Source organism: Synchiropus splendidus, chromosome 11 (genome assembly GCF_027744825.2).
Source record: "Synchiropus splendidus isolate RoL2022-P1 chromosome 11, RoL_Sspl_1.0, whole genome shotgun sequence".
Taxonomy (NCBI): Eukaryota; Metazoa; Chordata; class Actinopteri; order Syngnathiformes; family Callionymidae; genus Synchiropus; species Synchiropus splendidus.
Genome location: NC_071344.1, coordinates 12,828,564 through 12,848,458, shown reverse-complemented (window position 1 = coordinate 12,848,458; position 19,895 = coordinate 12,828,564). Strand labels below are relative to the sequence as shown.

General features: G+C 45.7%; 3 protein-coding genes across 3 annotated transcripts in view; 1 reads left to right on the top strand and 2 right to left on the bottom strand.

The window, feature by feature from the left end:
• Positions 1-66: 66 nt before the first annotated feature.
• atp6v0e1 (ATPase H+ transporting V0 subunit e1) lies at positions 67-2,194 on the bottom strand. Its single transcript, XM_053879482.1, has 4 exons — positions 1,994-2,194; positions 1,332-1,379; positions 329-440; positions 67-252 (listed from the first exon to the last, which is right to left on the bottom strand). Exons 1-3 carry the CDS (start codon positions 2,095-2,097, stop codon positions 347-349), a joined length of 246 nt encoding a protein of 81 aa, XP_053735457.1. The 5' UTR covers positions 2,098-2,194; the 3' UTR covers positions 67-252; positions 329-346.
• Positions 2,195-3,502: 1,308 nt separating this feature from the next.
• Positions 3,503-6,114, bottom strand: rpl26 (ribosomal protein L26). Its single transcript, XM_053879324.1, has 4 exons — positions 6,063-6,114; positions 5,319-5,490; positions 5,114-5,254; positions 3,503-3,668 (listed from the first exon to the last, which is right to left on the bottom strand). Exons 2-4 carry the CDS (start codon positions 5,484-5,486, stop codon positions 3,540-3,542), a joined length of 438 nt encoding a protein of 145 aa, XP_053735299.1. The 5' UTR covers positions 5,487-5,490; positions 6,063-6,114; the 3' UTR covers positions 3,503-3,539.
• Positions 6,115-7,065: 951 nt separating this feature from the next.
• Positions 7,066-19,895, top strand: part of LOC128767164 (serine/threonine-protein phosphatase 2A 55 kDa regulatory subunit B beta isoform) — a 40,751-nt gene continuing 27,921 nt past the window's right edge. Inside the window, exon 1 of the mRNA XM_053878988.1 lies at positions 7,066-7,260. Within this exon, the coding sequence (XP_053734963.1) occupies positions 7,182-7,260 (79 nt within the window). The 5' untranslated portion in view covers positions 7,066-7,181. The remainder of the gene's footprint in view (positions 7,261-19,895) is intronic.

The window sequence follows — 19,895 nt, the reverse complement described above, 5'->3', positions numbered from 1 at the left end:
GACTCTTCTAACCTTTAGTAATGATCTCATTGTCTTATCTGCATGCATAAAGAAAAAAAAGACAAGTTTTGAGACAAAACATTTTACATTTATAACAGTCACAAACATATACAAACAAAAGATAGCCGTCTTAAATTATAGTGAGGCACATTCAGAGACGTGTTTTGGGAATGATTTTCGGACAAGGCACCCGTGTGAAGGTCATTGCAAGGTGATCTGAGGGGAGAGCGTCCGGCAGCACTGGCGACTCCACTGTTGAAAGAGAAAGGCACACAGTAAGTGCTGGTAGTGAGGTTATAGTTTGTGATTTATTGAAGACACGACCCACCAGCAGTGGAGGAAACATTCAAGTCCAGTGGTGGTTCAGGTACCAGATGATGTCTGTTGACAGCGCCGGTCCAAAGAGTGGGTTCAGCTGTGCCAGGATGGCAATCAGCCAGCTGCTCCACAGAAACACCAATTAAAATGAGTCTTTCTCAGCAACAATAGATCACATTTTAATAGCTCTTTATGTCTCATGATTAAAGACTAGCATTTATATTGTCACCAATTCAGTCAGTGTCAACACTTTCCATCCTGCTTCGTTCTGAAACGTGCAGTCAAAACAAAATTTTATTGTCAGCTGCTTCAGCCTTGCCAGTCTTCATTGGGTGAACGATGGAGTTTGATCCCTGATGCTGAATGTGGAAGGATGTTGCTACAGTTCCCTTTGCAAGTATTATCCCGACAGTGCTGTGTATATTGCCATCTGTGACTACATTTATCGCTGTTTCGCTACGGTTCTTCCACATAAATCTCCTAAACGACCGGGATGCTTTATGACAGCTTGCAATTACATTCCTTCACCGGTGGGGTCGCCAAAAACAGATCTTAACATTTGTTCAGACTTGTCGTTTGAGAATAAGTAAAACATACAGAAATATTCTTGAACTATGCAATGTTACTTTAAAAAACCCAAAATAAATTATGTTGCTGTGCTTTAAAGCACAGTTTAAGAATACTTGTTTATATTTTTAGTTTACGGATATTTGTTTTTAAAGCAAATATTTGATTACATTTAAGTTTAAAAATATTCTCAAACTATGCGATGATGCTTAAATCTAACGCCTGTGCTGCCCCCTGCTGATCATGTGATACGTAACAAGACTCCCATCTGCTCCGACGAGTAAATTATTCAGTGGCTTCACAACAAAAGGCGTATATATGTGTTAAACACCAGAACAAATGTGCCATTTTCAAGTCTTTTCAAAGTGTTTTAATTTGTTATAATAAACAATTGTGTGAATGTGGCAACAGCAAAATAGATGTAATGCTTGTTCGTCAATACTTACAAGAGATAGCAGCACACAGCAGTCAACACCAGCATGGTCACGATCACTCTGAAGCAAAACGAAAAAAAAAAATCATTCAAAATACTGTATCTTTTTGAATACGGAGTAACAGGAGGCAAACAATGTCAATGATAGACAATAAAAAAAATCATTAATATTGGTTTCATTCAACTGGAATGATATCTTATGATAAATAAAGTCACAAATCACATAAAAAATGTTAAATGTAAGATAAATGAATACAAAAATATAACGAAAAAAAAACCAACTTCAAAGAAGACTTGAAGTCACATGACAGGGAAGGAGCGACTCTAAAAGTGACACATGAACTCGAGAGCTAATATGGGAAGTTCAAGCGTTTACTTCTCGGCAGCAGAGGTGCGTTTATAAATGTCGAAGAAATAAAATGAGTTCGGTTGGAAGTGACACGAAGAAACACAGATCCAACTGTTTACACAGATGAGTAAACAACTGGAAAGTTCCTGGTCGACAGTTTTAAGCTCCTACTTTGGCTGTTTAGTTCACCTAAAGTCTCAAACTAACTTTAGAAACGACGAAGCATAATAAGTCTCAGTACCTGAACAGAACAAATAAACGCTGAAGACACTCTGCTGAGGCTTGGTTTGCACTGAGCTAACAGCTAGTCAAGCTAACCGACTCACCCTCTGTTCGGTCCTTTGGGGATGAACCAGGGAACAACTCCGCCGACAAAACCCCAGAAGAGGGTCATCACACACATGGCTACCACGAAACTGAGGGCAGCCATGCTGGTGACCACTTTTCACCCCAAGTTAGCGGAGGAAACAAACTTTAGCCAACTTCGGATCAGGCCAGCGGTCAGGCGACGATACGCAGCACGTCACATGACCTGCACCAGACAGAGGGCGTGGCCTAGCGACGTGGGTGGAGCCGTCGTTTGTCAGTCGATCGGGCATGATCAGAATCAGAATCAGGTTTATTGCCATGGTCAGTGGGGATCCCCCCAACTGGGAAGTGCTTTGGAAAACGTGCAGTAAAAAACATAATAATAGTCATAATCATAAAAATAAAATAAGATAAAATAAATAGAAAAACTAATAAATAAATAAGCCACAAATAAGTGCTGATCACAGCTTCATCGATCTGACGGCCGAAGGGAAGAAGCTGTTCCTTTGACGGGAGGTTCTGGTTTGGATGGACCGTAGCCTCCTGCCAGAGGGAAGAGGAACAAACAGTCCCTGTCCAGAGTGAGAAAGGTCGGCCCTGACCCGACCTGCACATCTCTGGGTCCTGGAGACCAGAGGTAGCAGGCTGCAACCCATCACCATCTCAGCAGAACGCACGATGCGCTGCAGTCTGCTCTTGTCCCTGGAGGTGGCGCTGCTGTACCAGGCAATGATAGAGGAGGTGAGGATGCACTGGATGATGGTCGTGTAGAACTCCACCAGCAACTTTGTCGGCAGTCGTAGCTGTCTCAGGAAGAACATTCTCTGCTGGGCCTTCCTGATGAGGGACCTGATGGTCAGCTCCCATTTGGGGTCCTCAGTGATGGTGGTTCCTCGGAAGCGGGAGTCCACGATGGAAATGGCCGAAGTAGCCAACATGAGAGGGGACGGAGGAGCTGTGACTCTCCTGAAGTCTATGACAATCCACTGTCTTCTGGGCGTTAAGCTCCAGGTTGTTGTGGATGCACCAGGACACCAGCCGCTCCACCTCCCTCCTGTAAGCCGACTCATCTAAGGCCGATGATGGTGGTGTTATTGACCTTCCAAATATATCATTTCGTACTCATTTTTGCCAAACACCGTGGCATGTGATCCTCAATATACAAAATATGCTCTATTACTCATGGGTTTGAGGTTAGTGTTACATGGTTACTGTTTATGGAGACTTTGACCCTTGAATACTATAAAGTGTCTCAATGAACTAATTAGTGTGAAATTGTCAATTTTTACATAAATAGTCTTCCAGAATCCTGTCCATTTACTGTGATGAATATTGCAAAGTCGTACTGACGTTACATGCAGTGCACATCAACTGACTGTAATATTGTGACTTTAACAGCCAACTGACACACCACCATCCTGTGGTCTTCTCTTTAATCTTACTCAGGGCATGTCCAGCTTGACCAGAGGGGAGTGTCCCGCTGTTCATGAAGTGGAAACACTTCAATAATTGAAAGATGACAAGAGAACATTTAAACAGTTTATTGATAGCAAAAGATGATTTTCACTCCTGCATTTTCTCAATGGTCTCCTCCTTGTATTTGCCCTTCTCCTTTCCATCGGCGCGAGACTTGGCCTTGCGCTCCAGGATCTTCTTGCGGTCCTTGTCCAGCTTTAGCCTGGTGATGACCACCTGCAGCGGCACAGCAGAGAAGGTACGTCAACATGGAAACAAAACACTCGTCTCAGTCTCAACACAACGGACATTGGAAAATAGAAACAAGCTGTTTAGACTTGAGTGTAATTCACAGCCAATTAAGAGCGTTCCATTCCAAATTTAGAACTCAGAGCGAGAGGTAAGATCCAAGAGATCAGGTCACATCTGCAGCACTAGTTTAACCATGTGCACAACTGCACATGGTTAAACTAGTAAAATCACTATTCCAAAGATAAGAGGAACAGCTCTTCCGCTGATTGATGAGGACACAGAGGAGGATGAAGTCAGCTGACCAACAGGAGAAAATACCAAAAGCTAGTTTGTGTCTCATTTTGTTTTCAATGTTCCATCGCCGGAGCCAACAAGACATTGACCTCCTCCACTCAGGTCAGCATGACTGAGGATACAGCAGCAAATGAGGCTCCACATGCAGCCATCCCACCGCTCAAATGTCCAGCGCACACTGACAACTTCAACACACTTCAGACCTCAGACTGTCAAGACTTCAGAACTTGTATGTTGACATTAATAAGCAGCACTCAAATGGTTCATCATCAACTTCAAATACTGAAAAATGAAACCAAGAAAATGCAATACCACAAAGGATTACACGATTCTGTCCAAGCAAATCAAGGAGGATGCGAGATTACTGCTGATGTAGCGAGGCCACAGCGAAGACGTCGAACAGGTGGTAAAACAACCAGATCACACTCAACCAATGGCGGGTCAGAATTGGTTTAGTGTCCAGGTTTACAGCGATTTTGTCTTATGAATCCAACTTTTTGTCGCTGCTTCAGTAAAATGTAAATTCTTGTGTACATGCAAAACAGTTAAGAACTACAACTCGTGACAGCAAGAGCCCATCAGTCTTACTTCAGTGTGTGTTTTCTGCTTTAGTCAAAGTCATCTTTAGCAGTCAGCATCCTGAGGTTACAGTGTCTGAAGAGGCTCCATGCAGACCATAGAGCTTATGCAAGGGGACACTCGCTTATAGACTCCAATGTTAATGGTACCAATGGCCAACTCCAGAAGCAAAAACGTCAAACACAATACACATTCACCTCAACTAAAGATGGTTTTTCACCAAGCATTCTCATGCTACACTGACGTGATCGTCATTGAAATACATGCAAGAAACAACACTAACAGCTCAAAGTCGATACACCAACTGCAGCATCACCTGTTCCCCCAGACACTCAATGTAAACTACGAACTCCCAGACAACACCAACGTCTGAGCCATTTCTTGTACCTGTTGCACCGCGTATGTGCCGAGGTACTGGTGTAAATTGTTTGGCAGCACCAACCCACATAACTGCACGTTAAATCTGTAGTCACTTGAGTTGAAGAATGATGTGACTGAGTAACAACACCTTCAACACAACCACCATGTCATGCGTTCCCGCTCAGCCCAGGTCTCACCTTGCTGGGGTGAATGCCGACATGGACTGTGGTGCCATTGGCCTTCTCTCTCTGCACACGCTCGATGTAGATGACGTATTTCTTCCTGTAGACCTGGACAACTTTGCCGATCTGCTGGCCTTTATAGTGTCCACGGACAACCTGCCGACAGACGACACTTCAGACTCACAGGTAAACACTCAACAACATGTGGAAAGCGCCTTACCTGGACTTCGTCATCTTTGCGGATGGGCATTGACCTCACGTTGTACTTCTGTCTGAGCTCCTTGGACAGAGGTGAGGACATGATCTTCCTCCTGATGTGTGAGGGGGCATTGAAATGCCTCTTGCGGTTCTTGCGGCGGGAGGAGGTAACGAATGGATTCAACTTCATGGTGCTACAAAAACATGAAACGTACTTCAGAAACAAGAACACGTACAACGCAAATGTTGCATGTGCATTCCCAGACACCAAACACCGCCGCATATCAAACAGTCGCTACAGTCTAAGAGACACAGATCAACTTTGTTAGAAACCACTGCACGAGTCAATAGGAAGCTTCAGGAAAGCCACCTGGCAGACTCTTGAGAAATGCTATGCTAATCAGTTAGCATAATAGACAGCAGCGAGCGGGCAGCTCTGACAACATACCGCCCATTATAATTGAAGCATAAAAGTTCGCTTTATGGAAAGCAAACGGAACACACGCGCACCCAGCGTTGAGTCCTCATCTTTACAAAGCGTACAGGTTTAGAATCGTAGCCGACATGTGGCTAATGACGGGCGCTAAACAGGACAGTCAGATAGGGCGCATTTATTTCATCATCGGTCACCAACATCTGCGAAATATCAACGTGGTTGTGAACTTAATATAGTCAGTTATGTGTATATGGTTTTATAGAAGTGCATCGTGACATCGAACGAGGGATGGATGGTGATAGTTTATAAAGTCACTGGCTCAAATCTTACCCTGCCGTCTGCTCCTCTATGGCCGGCGGAAAAGAGGCTTGCGTAGTACTTCCGCCGGCCTTAGTTCACACTCAAGTATCGCGGGATTCCGTGAGAATTGCAAAAGAACGTTAACTTGAGAAATACTTTTGCTTAACAAAAAAATGAATGACCTATTAAAAGCTAAAGGTATGGAAAAACATGAATAATGCGGACGTTGCAATGAATTAAACAAAATTGCCATATTACGGTAGTTACTGTTAGTTTTTCATGTATTATTTCACAAGCGTTCTCTTTTATTGCTTCTTCATTACTTCATCTTCTGACATGATGCACTTTGGGATTTGGGGTGCACTTTTGTGTTTTAATCTCAATATATTTTATGATGATAATTATAGCTCACCATTTTTGATGACCATAATCAGACAACTATCCATACACACTCACACTTGTAGAGAATTCAGGGTCACCAGGTCAAACTCTGTGTGTGTTAGGGCAGTGGGTGACCAGAGACATCGGAGGAAACATTCAAAAACATTGAGGATCATGGATGCGATAATGGAGGACTTGAAACGGACTGGCGGGTGACACTGCTGTTACGGCGCAGCATCGCCACAAGATGGCGCTAACCATGCATCTGTTCGAAGTTCCCAAATTCATTAAGTTTCATGCTTTAATTTTTTAAACGTTTGACAGCTCGGAATTGAGGATCTAATATCGATCCCTGGAGTAATAAAGGTAATGCACTTCATGTGGCGTTTAAAGCGAACCAGTCCCTGACTGTGCGTTCGGCAGATAACTATAATTAGGTTAGCCACTCCGCGCGTGCGTGTGCGTTGAAGTGCCCGCAGCTGGACAAGACACTTGGATGGACCTGTCACGTGAGCAGGGAGAGCGCGGACCCCCCGTCCTGCTCACGGACGCACGCGCGCGCGCCCACGCGGACAGGGAGGTGCGCAGTTCGCTCCCCGGACAGTTGGCGTGGAGCCTCCCTGCCCTCAGCGTCCGCACCCCCCTGAAGAGTGGACCACCGTCTCCCCAGCCTCGCTGGTTCCTCTCCGCCAGGCTGTCAGGCGGAGCCAGGGCGGATGTGGAGCCCGCGAACAAGCGCTCTTCAGCCGTCGGCGAGCATCGGAGAAGATGAAATGTTTTTCCCGCTATCTGCCGTACCTCTTCCGCCCCCCCGGCACCATCCTGTCCTCCACATGCCACACCGAAGGTAGGCTGCTCAGCACCGTGATCCCCTGCTCAAGTTCCAGGTCCGGTGCCTGAAGTTGATCAGATTAGAGATGGAGACAGCACACAGAAAATCCATAGGAAACTTCACATCTGCGGTGCGGGAAATGTCCTGGTTGTGCTTGTGGGTGTCCCCGAGCTTATGGTGTATTTACACGGGCCTATCTTTAGATCTGACCTGCTGTCTTGACTTCAACTGCTGGGACCACTCTGCTGTGGTCCATCATGCAACCATGAATATATCTCTCTACACTTAAACACTCTTGTTTTGCTGATAAAGTTGTGTACTTGGTCTTGGTTAACCTCTCCTTCAGACCCCTGACCCTGACCTGTCCTTCATCACCAACACTGATGGTTGTTTAAGATGAATCTGCTTCAGCGGATCTTGGCTGCTACTCAGACTTGTATGAAGCTAGTACTTTTTAAAACTTTGTTTCATGCTTCCTCAAGCTAATAGTTTCACTGACATGCAGAACACATCTGGGCGAGTAAGAATGCAATAAGCAAAAGTATTTTTATGTCAGTTTCTCATCATAACACAGTGGTGACCAGTGACGTTCTCCCACTGTGTTGACGTCCAAGGACATCTCATTGTTTTCCTCCGCTCATCGTGGCAGCTCTATTTCCAGTACACGAGTGACGCCACTGTAACTCTACGTGGCTCCATTACTATTTCAGCCACTCTCGACCCAAACAATCAGGCAGTCGCGCTTCACCAACAGTTTCCCAAACATTGAATTCAGCTGCTTTTAAGGAGAATGTTTTGAACACAGAGAAGTTGCTTGTAAAGCAGGTCAACTGCAGCTTCCATCATGCAGTGATAGACGACAGCGAGCCTGCATGGAAGGCCCATCCCAGCAGTCTCTCCAGTTGACCTCAATGGCCGGCCATGAAGAGGAGAAAAGCCGTGTGACTCCTGATTTAGCTGCCAGGCTCAGGGAGCGTTTGTAGAAGCAGACACTTACTGGGTCGTAATGTGAAGACTGAGGCGCTGCATTATTTAGCCCTGCATCAATGCCCCCTTTCCACTGCTCTGCCCTCTGGCTCAGAGAGGAAGAGCCAGTGCCACTGTATGAGACTGACCCATATACTCTGCTGTTCAGCACTTGCACCCGCACTGTCCAGCGATTCCAGTCCAACATGCTCAACACCTCCAGAAGGCAGGTGACCAGGTGACATTCTGACGCCTAAATTCCAGCTGCGTGCATCAAGCTCGCGGCGTCCACTGGAGTCAGGCACCTTTCCCATATGAATCAGCACTTGATTCAAATTGATCCATGGAGTGCTCAACCTTAGGAGCCCAGTGAAGCCGATGACCTGTCATGACCCATGAAAAACAGTGATGCAACCCTGAGGTCACCGAGCTGCACAGTTGCCCCTCACTAGGTGCAACACCGTCTTTTGAGGACGACCCTGAGAAGGCTCGTACAAAGACCAGAGGAGGAGTGTGGGAAAAACAAAGTTCACAGATGGTATTTGTTTTGAACTCACTTGCTAGCATTAGGCTAATATTAGCTGACTCTGGAGGATAAAGCTAACGCTGTATTAGCCAACGACATCTACACATGAATTTAGCAACTAAACAAACATTTGCGTAATTTCATGAAGAGCCCCTGCCAGGCCACTGCAACAAAGTACAGAAGGTCCCAAAATAATAGACTATAAACCTCAAATTAGTTGATGATGACTGAGCTGATCGTGTACCTTCTGGATTGGTAATGAAACATGGATCCAATGAGACATCAGCTTTGTTTGTAAACCCATGGTGATGAAAGTACTACATAGTGACAAATGTCTGGTCGGTTGTTTTTTCATATAATAATACAAAATCATTCTGACATTAAAATGATTATTTTGAGATGTGAGACATCAAGTATGGATTAAAATAGGATGCCTCTCAATATCCATCATTAATGTAGATCATTTTATTCATGTATATCTTTGTGTATATAGTCTTATCTGTCCTGCTTCAGTCACATTGAAGGATCATATTTACAGGAGAAACATATTCTCTCTGTGACTATATTGATCAGAAATAATTTGAACTCTAAATATGAAAAACATTCACTTTAAATGAATGTCATGTATTGGCGTTCCTGACAGTCACGTCAAGCTTGCCAGAAGAATCTCTGGCTGTGACTGTGTTTTCAGGGAGATGAGAGAGAGCGATAATAGAGGAAGTGAGAGATCAGTCAACACGGGCTTCACTGGCTCCGTCTCAGTAATATGATACAGGATCCTGACTGCTCACTGCGTGAGGCAATATGAAACAGCGTTCCAGAGAACGTGAGTGAGAGAGGTGCCGGGGGCCGGAGGAGGGTGAGGGATCTTCAGATAACCTTGGAGATGTGCACTGATGTCAGCCCCCCTCTTCTGGAGGTCATCGATCTCTGTCCAACTGAAGTTGATGTTGGCCAGTGAAGACATCTGCGGGCCCTTGGTGTGTCCCCTTGTTATCATGTCCGACCTCCTGAGGAAGCCTGGTGCACGCCTCTGCACTCGCTCTTCACTCGGGTGTTTCAATGGAAGATCAAGTGATGTAACCCCGGAACCGGACCGTGACATTCGGCCCTTGTTGTCACTTCCCCTTCGCCCCGACGGATGCCTCCGCTCAGGCACTGAAACATCCTGTGGTTCAGATTGATTGGCTTGTGTTTGAGTCAGGTGCTTCTCCAGCTGAGGCCGAGTCACAGCTCACGTTGCCATCCATCAGTGGAGCTGCGTCCTGCCTCTTGTTGTCCTCGCTGCCACCTCGACTGTCTGCAGCCACAGCGAGGGACGCATCATTTGTCTGACAGTGACAGAGAAGAGCAGAGCGATGTGAAGCGAGTTATGATGTTGGTCGTGGCGTACACAAGCATCAGTGAGCGTCTTTCTGACGGTTCTTTCTGGGCACCAGACTCAACCCTGAATAGTGCGTGACTCATGTGAAACTACGAGAGTCCAGTTCTGTCATTCACATTCAGTTCAGCTGAAAACACAATATCCACAGGTCACACCGGCTTCATCCTGAACATGCAGTTGAATTACCGTAATTTCTGGACTATAGAGCGCACCGGAATGTTAGCCACAAGCCACACCCACTAAATCTAAGAAGGAAACTGGATCTTGTTCGTATATTAGCCGAAGCAATCTATAAGCTGCGGATGCAGTGGTGCTGTCTGTGCCATAGCAAGGTCAGTGGTACACCCACCTTATGGGCTTCGGAATGGAGACTGACTCTTGAATCAAGATGGGCAATGTTCTGAACTCGAGTCATGAGCTCCTCACATCTTTTATTCACTTTAAAGCCCTCAAAATGCGCTGTTTTCCCCTGCATGCTCAAAGTTCCGACACCACTGCCGGTCTCAGCGGCTGTATCTGGATTCCAAACCTGCAGGAGATCGACTCTGTTGCTGGAGCTGTGGACACGTGGGTGAAAACAGCACATTTTGAGGGCTTTAAGAGGAAAAAAAGCCTCTGATTTCAGCTTGAAAAATCCATATATTACCCATGCTGTTGTATAAGCTGCAGAGCGCAAGAAAAAAGTAGCAGCTTATAGTCCGGAAATTAAGGTAGTTCATTCTCATGTTCATCACCTGCTTATTTGCCCAAACATTAATAAATCAAAGTGCAAGTGCAAAGACTTCCGTCAGTCACTTTATTCCACACCATGTGCATAAACCCCTGCTCATTCCATCCTTTAGCTCCAAGGTCAGCGGACAAATGTGCCCATTCATTTCTGCTGTTGTGTTTGCAGTAGCTGTGTCAGCTTGGGTATCACAGACACCGCGAGAGTATTTACCTTAGCGTACTCTGACACAGACCCGCCGTGGTATTAATACCACAACTGGAGGATTAGGGCCTCAAAATGTCCACGGGAAAATGTGAAAGTCTAAGCAAGTACTCAAGTACTGCTACTTTCGTTTCCATCTGTAGCATTTCAGTATTTGTACCTTGACTGCAGGTGTTGTCTTGTATTTAGAATGATCAGAAGTATAAATCACTGAGGCGGCTTCTTCTAAAGTGTCTCGTCATGTACTGCCGAGGGCCTCGCCTGCGGGCCCTCACTGATGACCTTGCTGGGATTTCACCCATGCGAGTGAGGCGGTGAGAACTCGCCGCACGAAGGTCACTTGTTCAGCTTGAGGCATCTCTCAGCTTGGGAGGGAAGGTTATGTCGGTCTGTGCCTGCGCCAGTTTCCTGCCAACTAGAGACGTGAACTGCTGCCACCCCTGAACGGGGATGAAGGAATGTTTACCCTCATTGTTTCTGCCCCAAGCGCCGACCACTGTACCTCAGGTTTCATGATGTTAAAGGCTTCACGGCGCATCCTGCTGGTTTCACTTCACCCCGACAGATCCGCTGTTTAATATTGGCGCACGGCGACATGCAAGGCCTCGGTGACCTTGTGTGACCACATGACCTTAGTGTTTGACTCTGCTCAGCCTTTCATGCAGGACACTAAAACGTCTGCTGAGGAGGGAAAACCTTGATGGTTGGTGGGAAGTTGTTAAAGTTTGATACGCTCGCTGCACTTTTAAAGGCTGATGATCAGCAGCTTGACAAAATGCTGGTGTATCAGTCAGTAATTTATGCAGCAGAAGTATTTGCCATTAATGAATCAGCAGCCATCTGCTCCTCTGTCAAGAGTCTTTTTGTGGACTGGCCGTCCAGAGCCAGTCAGACAGACCCTCTATTTATTATTATTCGAGGTTTTCTCATGGGCTCATTCTACAGTGGGGCTCTCCTGCTGACTCGACTCCATCAGTCACAGACACATGGAGGGAGTGTGTGAGGTGTGAAGAGACACAGGAAAGGTGACAGGACACTGAAGAGAAGCCACTTGTTTTGGTTCTGGTCCACATTAAAGAACAAATGATCTCATTTAATGGTTGAAGGTTTTGTCATGACTGGAGTTAGAGAAGACTAAAAGAGGTGCGGCTCATACCTCAGGTCTCGTGCAAGTGCTTTTAGGGTGCAGCATTTGATTATCAGGTAAAGTTTTCTAAAAAACACTGTAGTAATTTAACTGAAGCTGAAGGTGTGAGATTAAGAGTCCGATAGTTCCCCCAGACTGGGATGTAAAAACACCTGCACACACCTTCTCGTTCTCACACAGCACTCATTCACAGCTCACGTTTCCACAAACACTTCCTGCTAGGTCGCCACGGCGATCCCGCGTGGAAACAGGGAACCGTATCTGCTGCATCGCAGGAAGACAGGCACGGTTACGGCGCTGACGCACTGCTCGGACTCTTCTTTCATCAGCGCTGCTACACAACATGTACAGCCAGTGTTGTCCAGGATTCCACCTCTGGACTGACCTGAGGGTGAACCCTCAGTTCCCACCACACACACACACACACACACACACACACACACACACACACACACATCACAACAAAGCCTCCGCTGCTGAGCCACAATATTGGGATTATGGTCAACGTGTATATATAGAATCAGGATGGACTTCCTGTTTCCTACAGCGACTCAGTCACTCTGCTGGATCATTTTTTTTTTTTCATTTTATCCTGACATAAAGCAGGAGAAGAAGAAGAGAATTTGAGTGTGTGACACAAGTCAAAAAGTAAGCAATTTCTACAAGATGAAATCTTCAATGAAAAAATAATAATAATCATGAAAACACTTCAGGAGAACAAAGCGTGATCAAATAAATACATCATGGAAATTAAATACTAGGTAGAATTCTGAACTAATAAAAAGGACTAATAAAAATATGAAAATAGAAACTAACAGTCCAAATGTTTCATCAAAAAGGGAGATTAAGATAACAATTCTAACAGAGAAAAATCAGAGAAAAAATAGAATGACTGTATAAATTCCCAAAATATGAAGATTTTAAAAACAAATTCAGTTATCCTTTAATTGTTGTAATTTGTCAAAATGTAAAGCTAATTAAATAACATAAAATAATATAAAAAATAGTAAAGATCATAATATAATGTTGTGAAGATAATTGTAATAATAATAGTAATAATAATAATAATAATGCGTCCCTGCAGTAGAAACCCTGGTCCGCTCAGCCCTCAGAGCTTCCAGAGACTGTGGTGTGGTTATCATTTTAATCCCAAAGGTCCATAGAAATCCGAAGACCTTCAGGAGGCCTGGCCCTGATCCAGCTCTATCTCCAGCTTCAGCCTTTACAGTGTTCCCAGCAGAGTTCTGCGCCAATATCCGTCTGAAAATAACCTTGCATTGTTGCCTCGTCATCACTACAGCGCTTGTGTAGCACGGCAGGGTCGATACGGGGCAGGATCACACCCAAAACACCGTCTGTGGCAGAAGAGTCTATAGATAGAAACAAGGCAGTGCAGCGGTGGAGTGTGTGTGTCAGCAGCATGTCTGATAAGGGGCTGTTACATCACCACTAATGTGAGCGTGCAGGGAAGGCGACCAGTGCTCTGCTTCAGCAGCTCTCCGCTCCAGACTGGCTGAGGCATGGGCCCTGCTACACCAGGCTGCCGTCTCTTCATGGGCCTCTCTCTCTCTCACACACGCGCGAGTCTGAGGCGATGTCGTCACATGATGAGTCATGGATGAGCAGGCCGCCTGCCTCACACACCTGGTTACATCCTGTGATGCTGCTCACTGAGTCTGTTTGTGACTCCGCTTCACTAACATTTACATGAGCTGGCAGAGGCTGTTGCATTCATCCAGCAGGCAGGTCAGGGGCGTGGCTGACCCCCGGAGTCACACAGCTGCATCGTCACCATGGCAACATGTCGCTGGGCTTCATGCAGAAGTGATACAAGTATTTACTGCGTTGATATCTCCTACTCCCACAACCATTCGCTTGAAATGTTTCCATTTCCAACGTGCTCGGAAATCTAATATATATGACAATATACATAAAAAATATATTATTATGTTTGCAGAAAGAAAAGGTAGTAAAGCAGAAGTAGCAATTGTAGTAGTAGCGGTGGGAACATTGGTACTTGGCTAGAATTAGAAGTAACAGTACTAAAAGTAGTATTAGTGGGAGTAGTAGCTAGTATTAGTAGCTCTACAAATTTTTGGAGCAAAATGAGTATCAGCAGTGCATGCTTCAGTGGTAAAAGTACTAAAAGCTTTCGTATTATAAAGAGTAGCAGATGTAGGTATAGCATACTATAAGTTGCTATATAGCAGCTGCATACTAAATGCTACCAGTTATAGTTGATAAGTAGCAGTATGAGCAGTAGAAGAAGTAGCAGTACCAGCTGCTGTCAAAAATTCAGTAGTAGTAGTACAAGATATAGGTAGTAATGCTAGCAGTAGTAGTTGTATGGTTGATAACAATAGCAGATGCAGCAGTAGTAGCAGTATTATTCATGGTAGTACTAGTAGTGGTGATGGTATCAGTAGTAGTAGTGGTCTATATAACTTGAAAAAGTAATAATTGTAGTATACGTTGTACTAGTACAGCAGAAAAGGAATACACACACAATAATATCTGTATAACAATGTTGAGTACTTCCTCCACAAGTGAGGGACATAAGAAGCCAAAAAGTGAATGGAAGGCTGCAGTAAAGAGTAATTCTACTCTGTTGTTCTGGGCTCTTTTCTAATTCAGCAGCCGAGCCCTGAGCTGCTCTGTCTCACTTGATCTTACTCAGAATCCCACACTTTGAGAGGAGCCACTTTCTGTGGATTTTCCTCAGCCACTCATTCATTCAGTGGGATTACGCAGACATGGCGGAGCAGGTCCACCAAGGTTCAGAACTGATCCCACTGACTCAACACAGTTCAAAAATCAGCTGCTCACCTCCGGTTCATCGTCGAGATTTTGACTACGAGCTGAAGCACCTGAGAACAGGAAAGTCTTTGGCTGCAGTTTTGACTTCAACATCCATCATCGTGTCTTTCATTTCCTCACAAAAACCCTCTCTCTCTCCGAGCCTCTCCCTGATAGTGCTCTCATTCGTCCCATTCATCTGCACAGACGTCTTGGGAGGAAGTGTGTTTCCTTGGCTGTGAGAAGGTAATTGAAAATCTCACGAGTCGGCATTTTAACATGAGGGATGACTCAGGGAGCGTTGTTTCACGAGATAGCAGAGGTGTCCTCGCCGGAGAACTTTAGATCGAGTGGCAGGATGTGGATAAGACTCCAGCGTGACGTCACTCCTCCGTCCACGGCCTTCCCACGATTCCCTGCTTCTCGCTGCTGTTCCACCTATCACAGCCATCAGCATCCACTTGTGAACCAGGTGAATCCATAAACAATCCTTCACCACTGATGATGAAGTAGTGCTGCCACTGTGAATCACACTGACAAGGCCAGTTATTGATAAAGTGGTCAGTGGATATTGCTGCGGCCTCGTCGATCAGAGGTGCACAGAGTGCGGCCCCAGGGCCACACATGGCCCTTGGCCTGAGTTCATGCGGCCATCATGAGGTCAAAACTACGACATGAAGTAGTTTGGCAACACTTCAGATTGGGGAAGACATATGAAGTATTAATGTGAATGATCAGTTATTATGGTCTTGTTTAGCGTGAACATGTGCTGACCATTCCAGGGCAACATATAGGCTAAACAAGATGCTAATGGAGAAGAAAGATTAACAACAGGCCAGTATGTGACTCATATACACATGAATAAGTACTTTATTAATGGTAATATATGTTCCCTAGTCTTAAGTGTAAACAGTTGTTTTTTTAATATTCATAAATAATTCAATTTCACCCCTTCTTTTTGTTCTTTTAAAATAATTATTTTAACAAAAATAAACATTAGAACAGTGTACCCTTTCCCTCAAAATAAATCAATACTATACATTGGGGATTTTTCAGGGGTGGCAGCAGTTCACGTCTCTAGTTGGCACATTTACAATTTTGAGATGAACTCTATCCATGTGCTCAGAACAATGCCAGAGCAGAGAGAGCTCCTGAGTGAGCCCCAGCCCCAGAGTCTTCGTGGTGGAACTTTCCTCTTCAGATTGAGACCGAGGCTTCCATGTTGAGTTGGAGGAGGATAAAGCCGGCGGACTGTGACATCAGTGATGTAGACGTGTGCGGACGGCGGGGCCAGCGTGAAAGTGCTGCGGAGTCTAAAAAGAGATAGGTGATGGATGCTGGGGGCAGGGGGAGGATGAGACTGCAGATTTGAGAGGGAGAGGAAGCGGGCAGGGTTGAATCTTGGGCTTGGCTGCATCACACTGCACTGGCTGTTTTCACAGCAGGCTCTTGGCTGCGGCTCACCCACCGGCTCGCTCCGTTCCACTCCTTCTCTTCTTTTTCTTCCCTGACGTTTTGGCTCACCGTCCTCTTCATCTGCGCTGACTGGCTTTCACTGCCGTCTCACTCTATTCCACTCCTCCTGGAGCTGCACTCCTCCCCTCACACGGGCTTTTTCTTCAGCCTTCCGGTTGTGGCGAGGGGTGTCGAATGGGGTCGTGGGCCTCCAGGTTTCCATAGTGACACTTTGTCTCCTGATGTCATTAGTATTGAGAGCGTGCTGCTGGGTCCAGCTCTCCTGGCACGGCGACGCTTTATCACTCAGCCCAACTTAAGTCATTCATTCACCACGAGTTTCCCCGTGTGTGTTTGTGTGCGACAGCATTATTCAGTTGACAGTTATATCCACCCTGCACATGGAGAAGGGACAGCTGAGCTCATGATGAAAACCTCTCAGAAGATGGACTGGCACCTCAGTCTGTCTCACTGCTGAGGCATGTCCGCCTGGGGAGCACAACTGCTCATCCCTCTGGCTGCTCTCACCATCCCAGGAGGGGGCGGGGCACTTATGTGAGCTCCGTCATGTAGAACTGCACAGCTCTGTCGTGGACTTGAGAATTTCCTCAACACAGGGAGGTCATGCTCTCAGTGCTGCGGGTGATCAGGTGCACCCCGTGTGGGAGGGCAGGGGCTCAGCTAATGCAAGTCTCACATCTATGAAGCCGCTTTGCATTCACACACACACACGTCAACAATCGTTGTTTTATTCTCTCTTGTGGTTGGTGCTTGTCTAATGGAATGAGAAGGGAAGACTCTGACCAGAGCAAAGAGGTATATGTTGGTGAACGAATGAAATCCTCTGCATCTGACTTGAACTCCAGTCACATGATTTCTAAAGTGTCATGAACATGACATGCAACTTCAAATAAAGGTCTCACATTTTGGAATTTAAGAACTTCCAGCTGACCACATTTCCAAAGTCTCTGTCTCAGAGTCGACGGCATCGTGACTCGGCTTCATCAGAGATGAGTGGAAAAGGGGACAACATGTTGTCAGAGACCAGACCAACTGTGGGAACTACATCCAGTGTGTTTGGTTCTGCCTGGTGCCACGGTCCAAAGGGACATGCCCAGGAGCTCTGACAGTTATTATGGATATCTTTTCACTCTTCCTTCACTTGAATATTATGGGATATTCCATCAACATCGAGCAACAGTCCCTGACCTGTCTTGCACATACTCCCCCACACTTCTAGTTCCAAAGTGAACCTGAGGTTTTAACCCTTCCATTTCCCCTGGCTTGGTCCCGGCACGAGGATGCGCCTCCTGTGGCTGGAGTTTTGGAACCGTTCTTTGAAACAGATGAATGAGTCAGTCACTAACCTACGACCTATGAATACTGAGCTCTGGATGCAGCCTTGCTGATAGAGCTTCAGTGGCATCCAGCTAAGTGCAGTGTTTCCGAAGGTAAACACCAGTGTGTCCTCTTGCTAGTTAGCATGCAGAAGTTATCCGTGCGTTGAATGGCACCCGTACGCAACACCTATTCATATGGGCTCTTCTGGTACGATTCACGGGCCGTTCTGTGTTCGGTCAGGATAATGGTCCGGTGATCAGAGGCTGCAGTACCAAGCACGAGGCATCGGAGGAGACATCTGGCTCAGAAAGACTGTGCGCTACTGAAAGGTCCGCCGCAGGTGTAATGAAACACAGGAGCGCACATGGTGCTGTTTACTTGCCTCACAGTTCCGGGATAGAGAGTAAGATAATAACACTTGTCTAGTGAGAAAATGCGACTGTCGTTTGTACATGTCATTCTGAGTCAACCAACATTGGTAATGATTGATGATACAAACTTTTACAGGATTATTTTATCTCCATTTTTTTTTATTTATATCTTTTAGGTAGCGACCCACAAAGCAAGTGTAACGATAGCGACTCGCCATACGGGGTCGCTGCTGGATAATCTTTATCTTCGTCGCGTTTCAAACGTTTCCATTCAAACTCGTGTGAATTACAAAACGAATATTTCTGAGTGAGTGTATCGTAAATGTCGAGTTGAATGAATGCAGTGGTCATTCGAAGCCTGTTTCGAATGGATCCATCAGATTTGCAGCTGTGGTTAGAATGAAAACACATCTTTACATTCAGTGTTGTGACTGAGCGCAAGGCTGGTAAACAGACAGATGGGTGAACATTTCTCCAACCTGCTCTCCTTTAAGTGGTCAGCCCTGCGGCAACTGAAGGAACCAGATCCCCTTTTCCAGATCAATAGGTTGAGCAATAAATCCTGAGCCGTCTTCAACTGAGGACGAGTCCGGTTGATCCACCGACACGTTTTCTGTTCCAGTCAACCTTCAACCTGACTCGCTCTGCGCCTCTGCCGGCAGTGTGGACGGACAGCTTGCCACCCTGTGGGCACCACCGCCGCAGTCTATCAGTGATCCACGCTGGCAGCTGCTCTGCCAAATGGGATTTTCCTGGAGATTACAGCCTCTAAGTGTGACACGCTCGCTGGTGTTTGTCTTTGTGCGTGGGTGTGTGTGAAGCTGTGGGCTTCTTTTGTGCGTTCAAGTGTCTGTGAGGAGGTCTTGGGCTGGGGTGCGAGGAGAGCATGTTGGGCTGTCACATGGGGCTGGTTGGAACATGAGCGAGGGGCTGCTTGGATGAATGTCTGGCAGGCTTCACCAGGGGAGGGGAGGGGACATGTTCAGAGGTGGGGGCGAGGCTCTGCTGTCAATAGACCCAATAATCCATGTGGCAAGACGAAACAAATCCATGACACTTGCTCCTGCAGCAGGAGTGAAACTGAAATCTGCCACGTGGTCCGAACACACAGAACTAGGTCACCAAATACTGTGCACACTCACCTTTCACAGACTGTGTTTGTAAGCGTGAGTCATATCACGCAGTTGTACGCTACAGAATGATCAAGCTTATCACATTGAGGTTGCTTTTCTCAAGACAGTACTCAGTATACAGTAGTACTATTGAGAATTCAACTGCCTCTCACAGCAGCGGTACAAGTTACACAAGTGGTTGGTTGGATTTTCCTTGTGTCCTATATAGCTCCTATATAGAAGAGGTTGGTCCTATCTGGAGACAAACTAGGCACCAGATGGAGCAACTCCTTCCAACTTGGGAACTTCTTGGAATCTACTAGTTTGAGCTGGCAGAGGCAGCTGTGGGAGGATATTGTTCACTAAAAACACTGAACTGAAAACTGAAAAACATTATGCATTTACACATTTATGTAGATACTTTATTTACTTATATAGCATGTTCAACACTGACTTCAATTCGCAGTTCCCATCCAAATTATCTAGCTATTTATTAATATAGTTCTCCGAGTAATGCACATATTTATTTCATTACTGGCCAATCCTTGTATATTTTTTCAGGTTGTATTTATTTACTCATTTCCCAACACCTAGCAGTATTTTTTTATGCATTTTTAATGA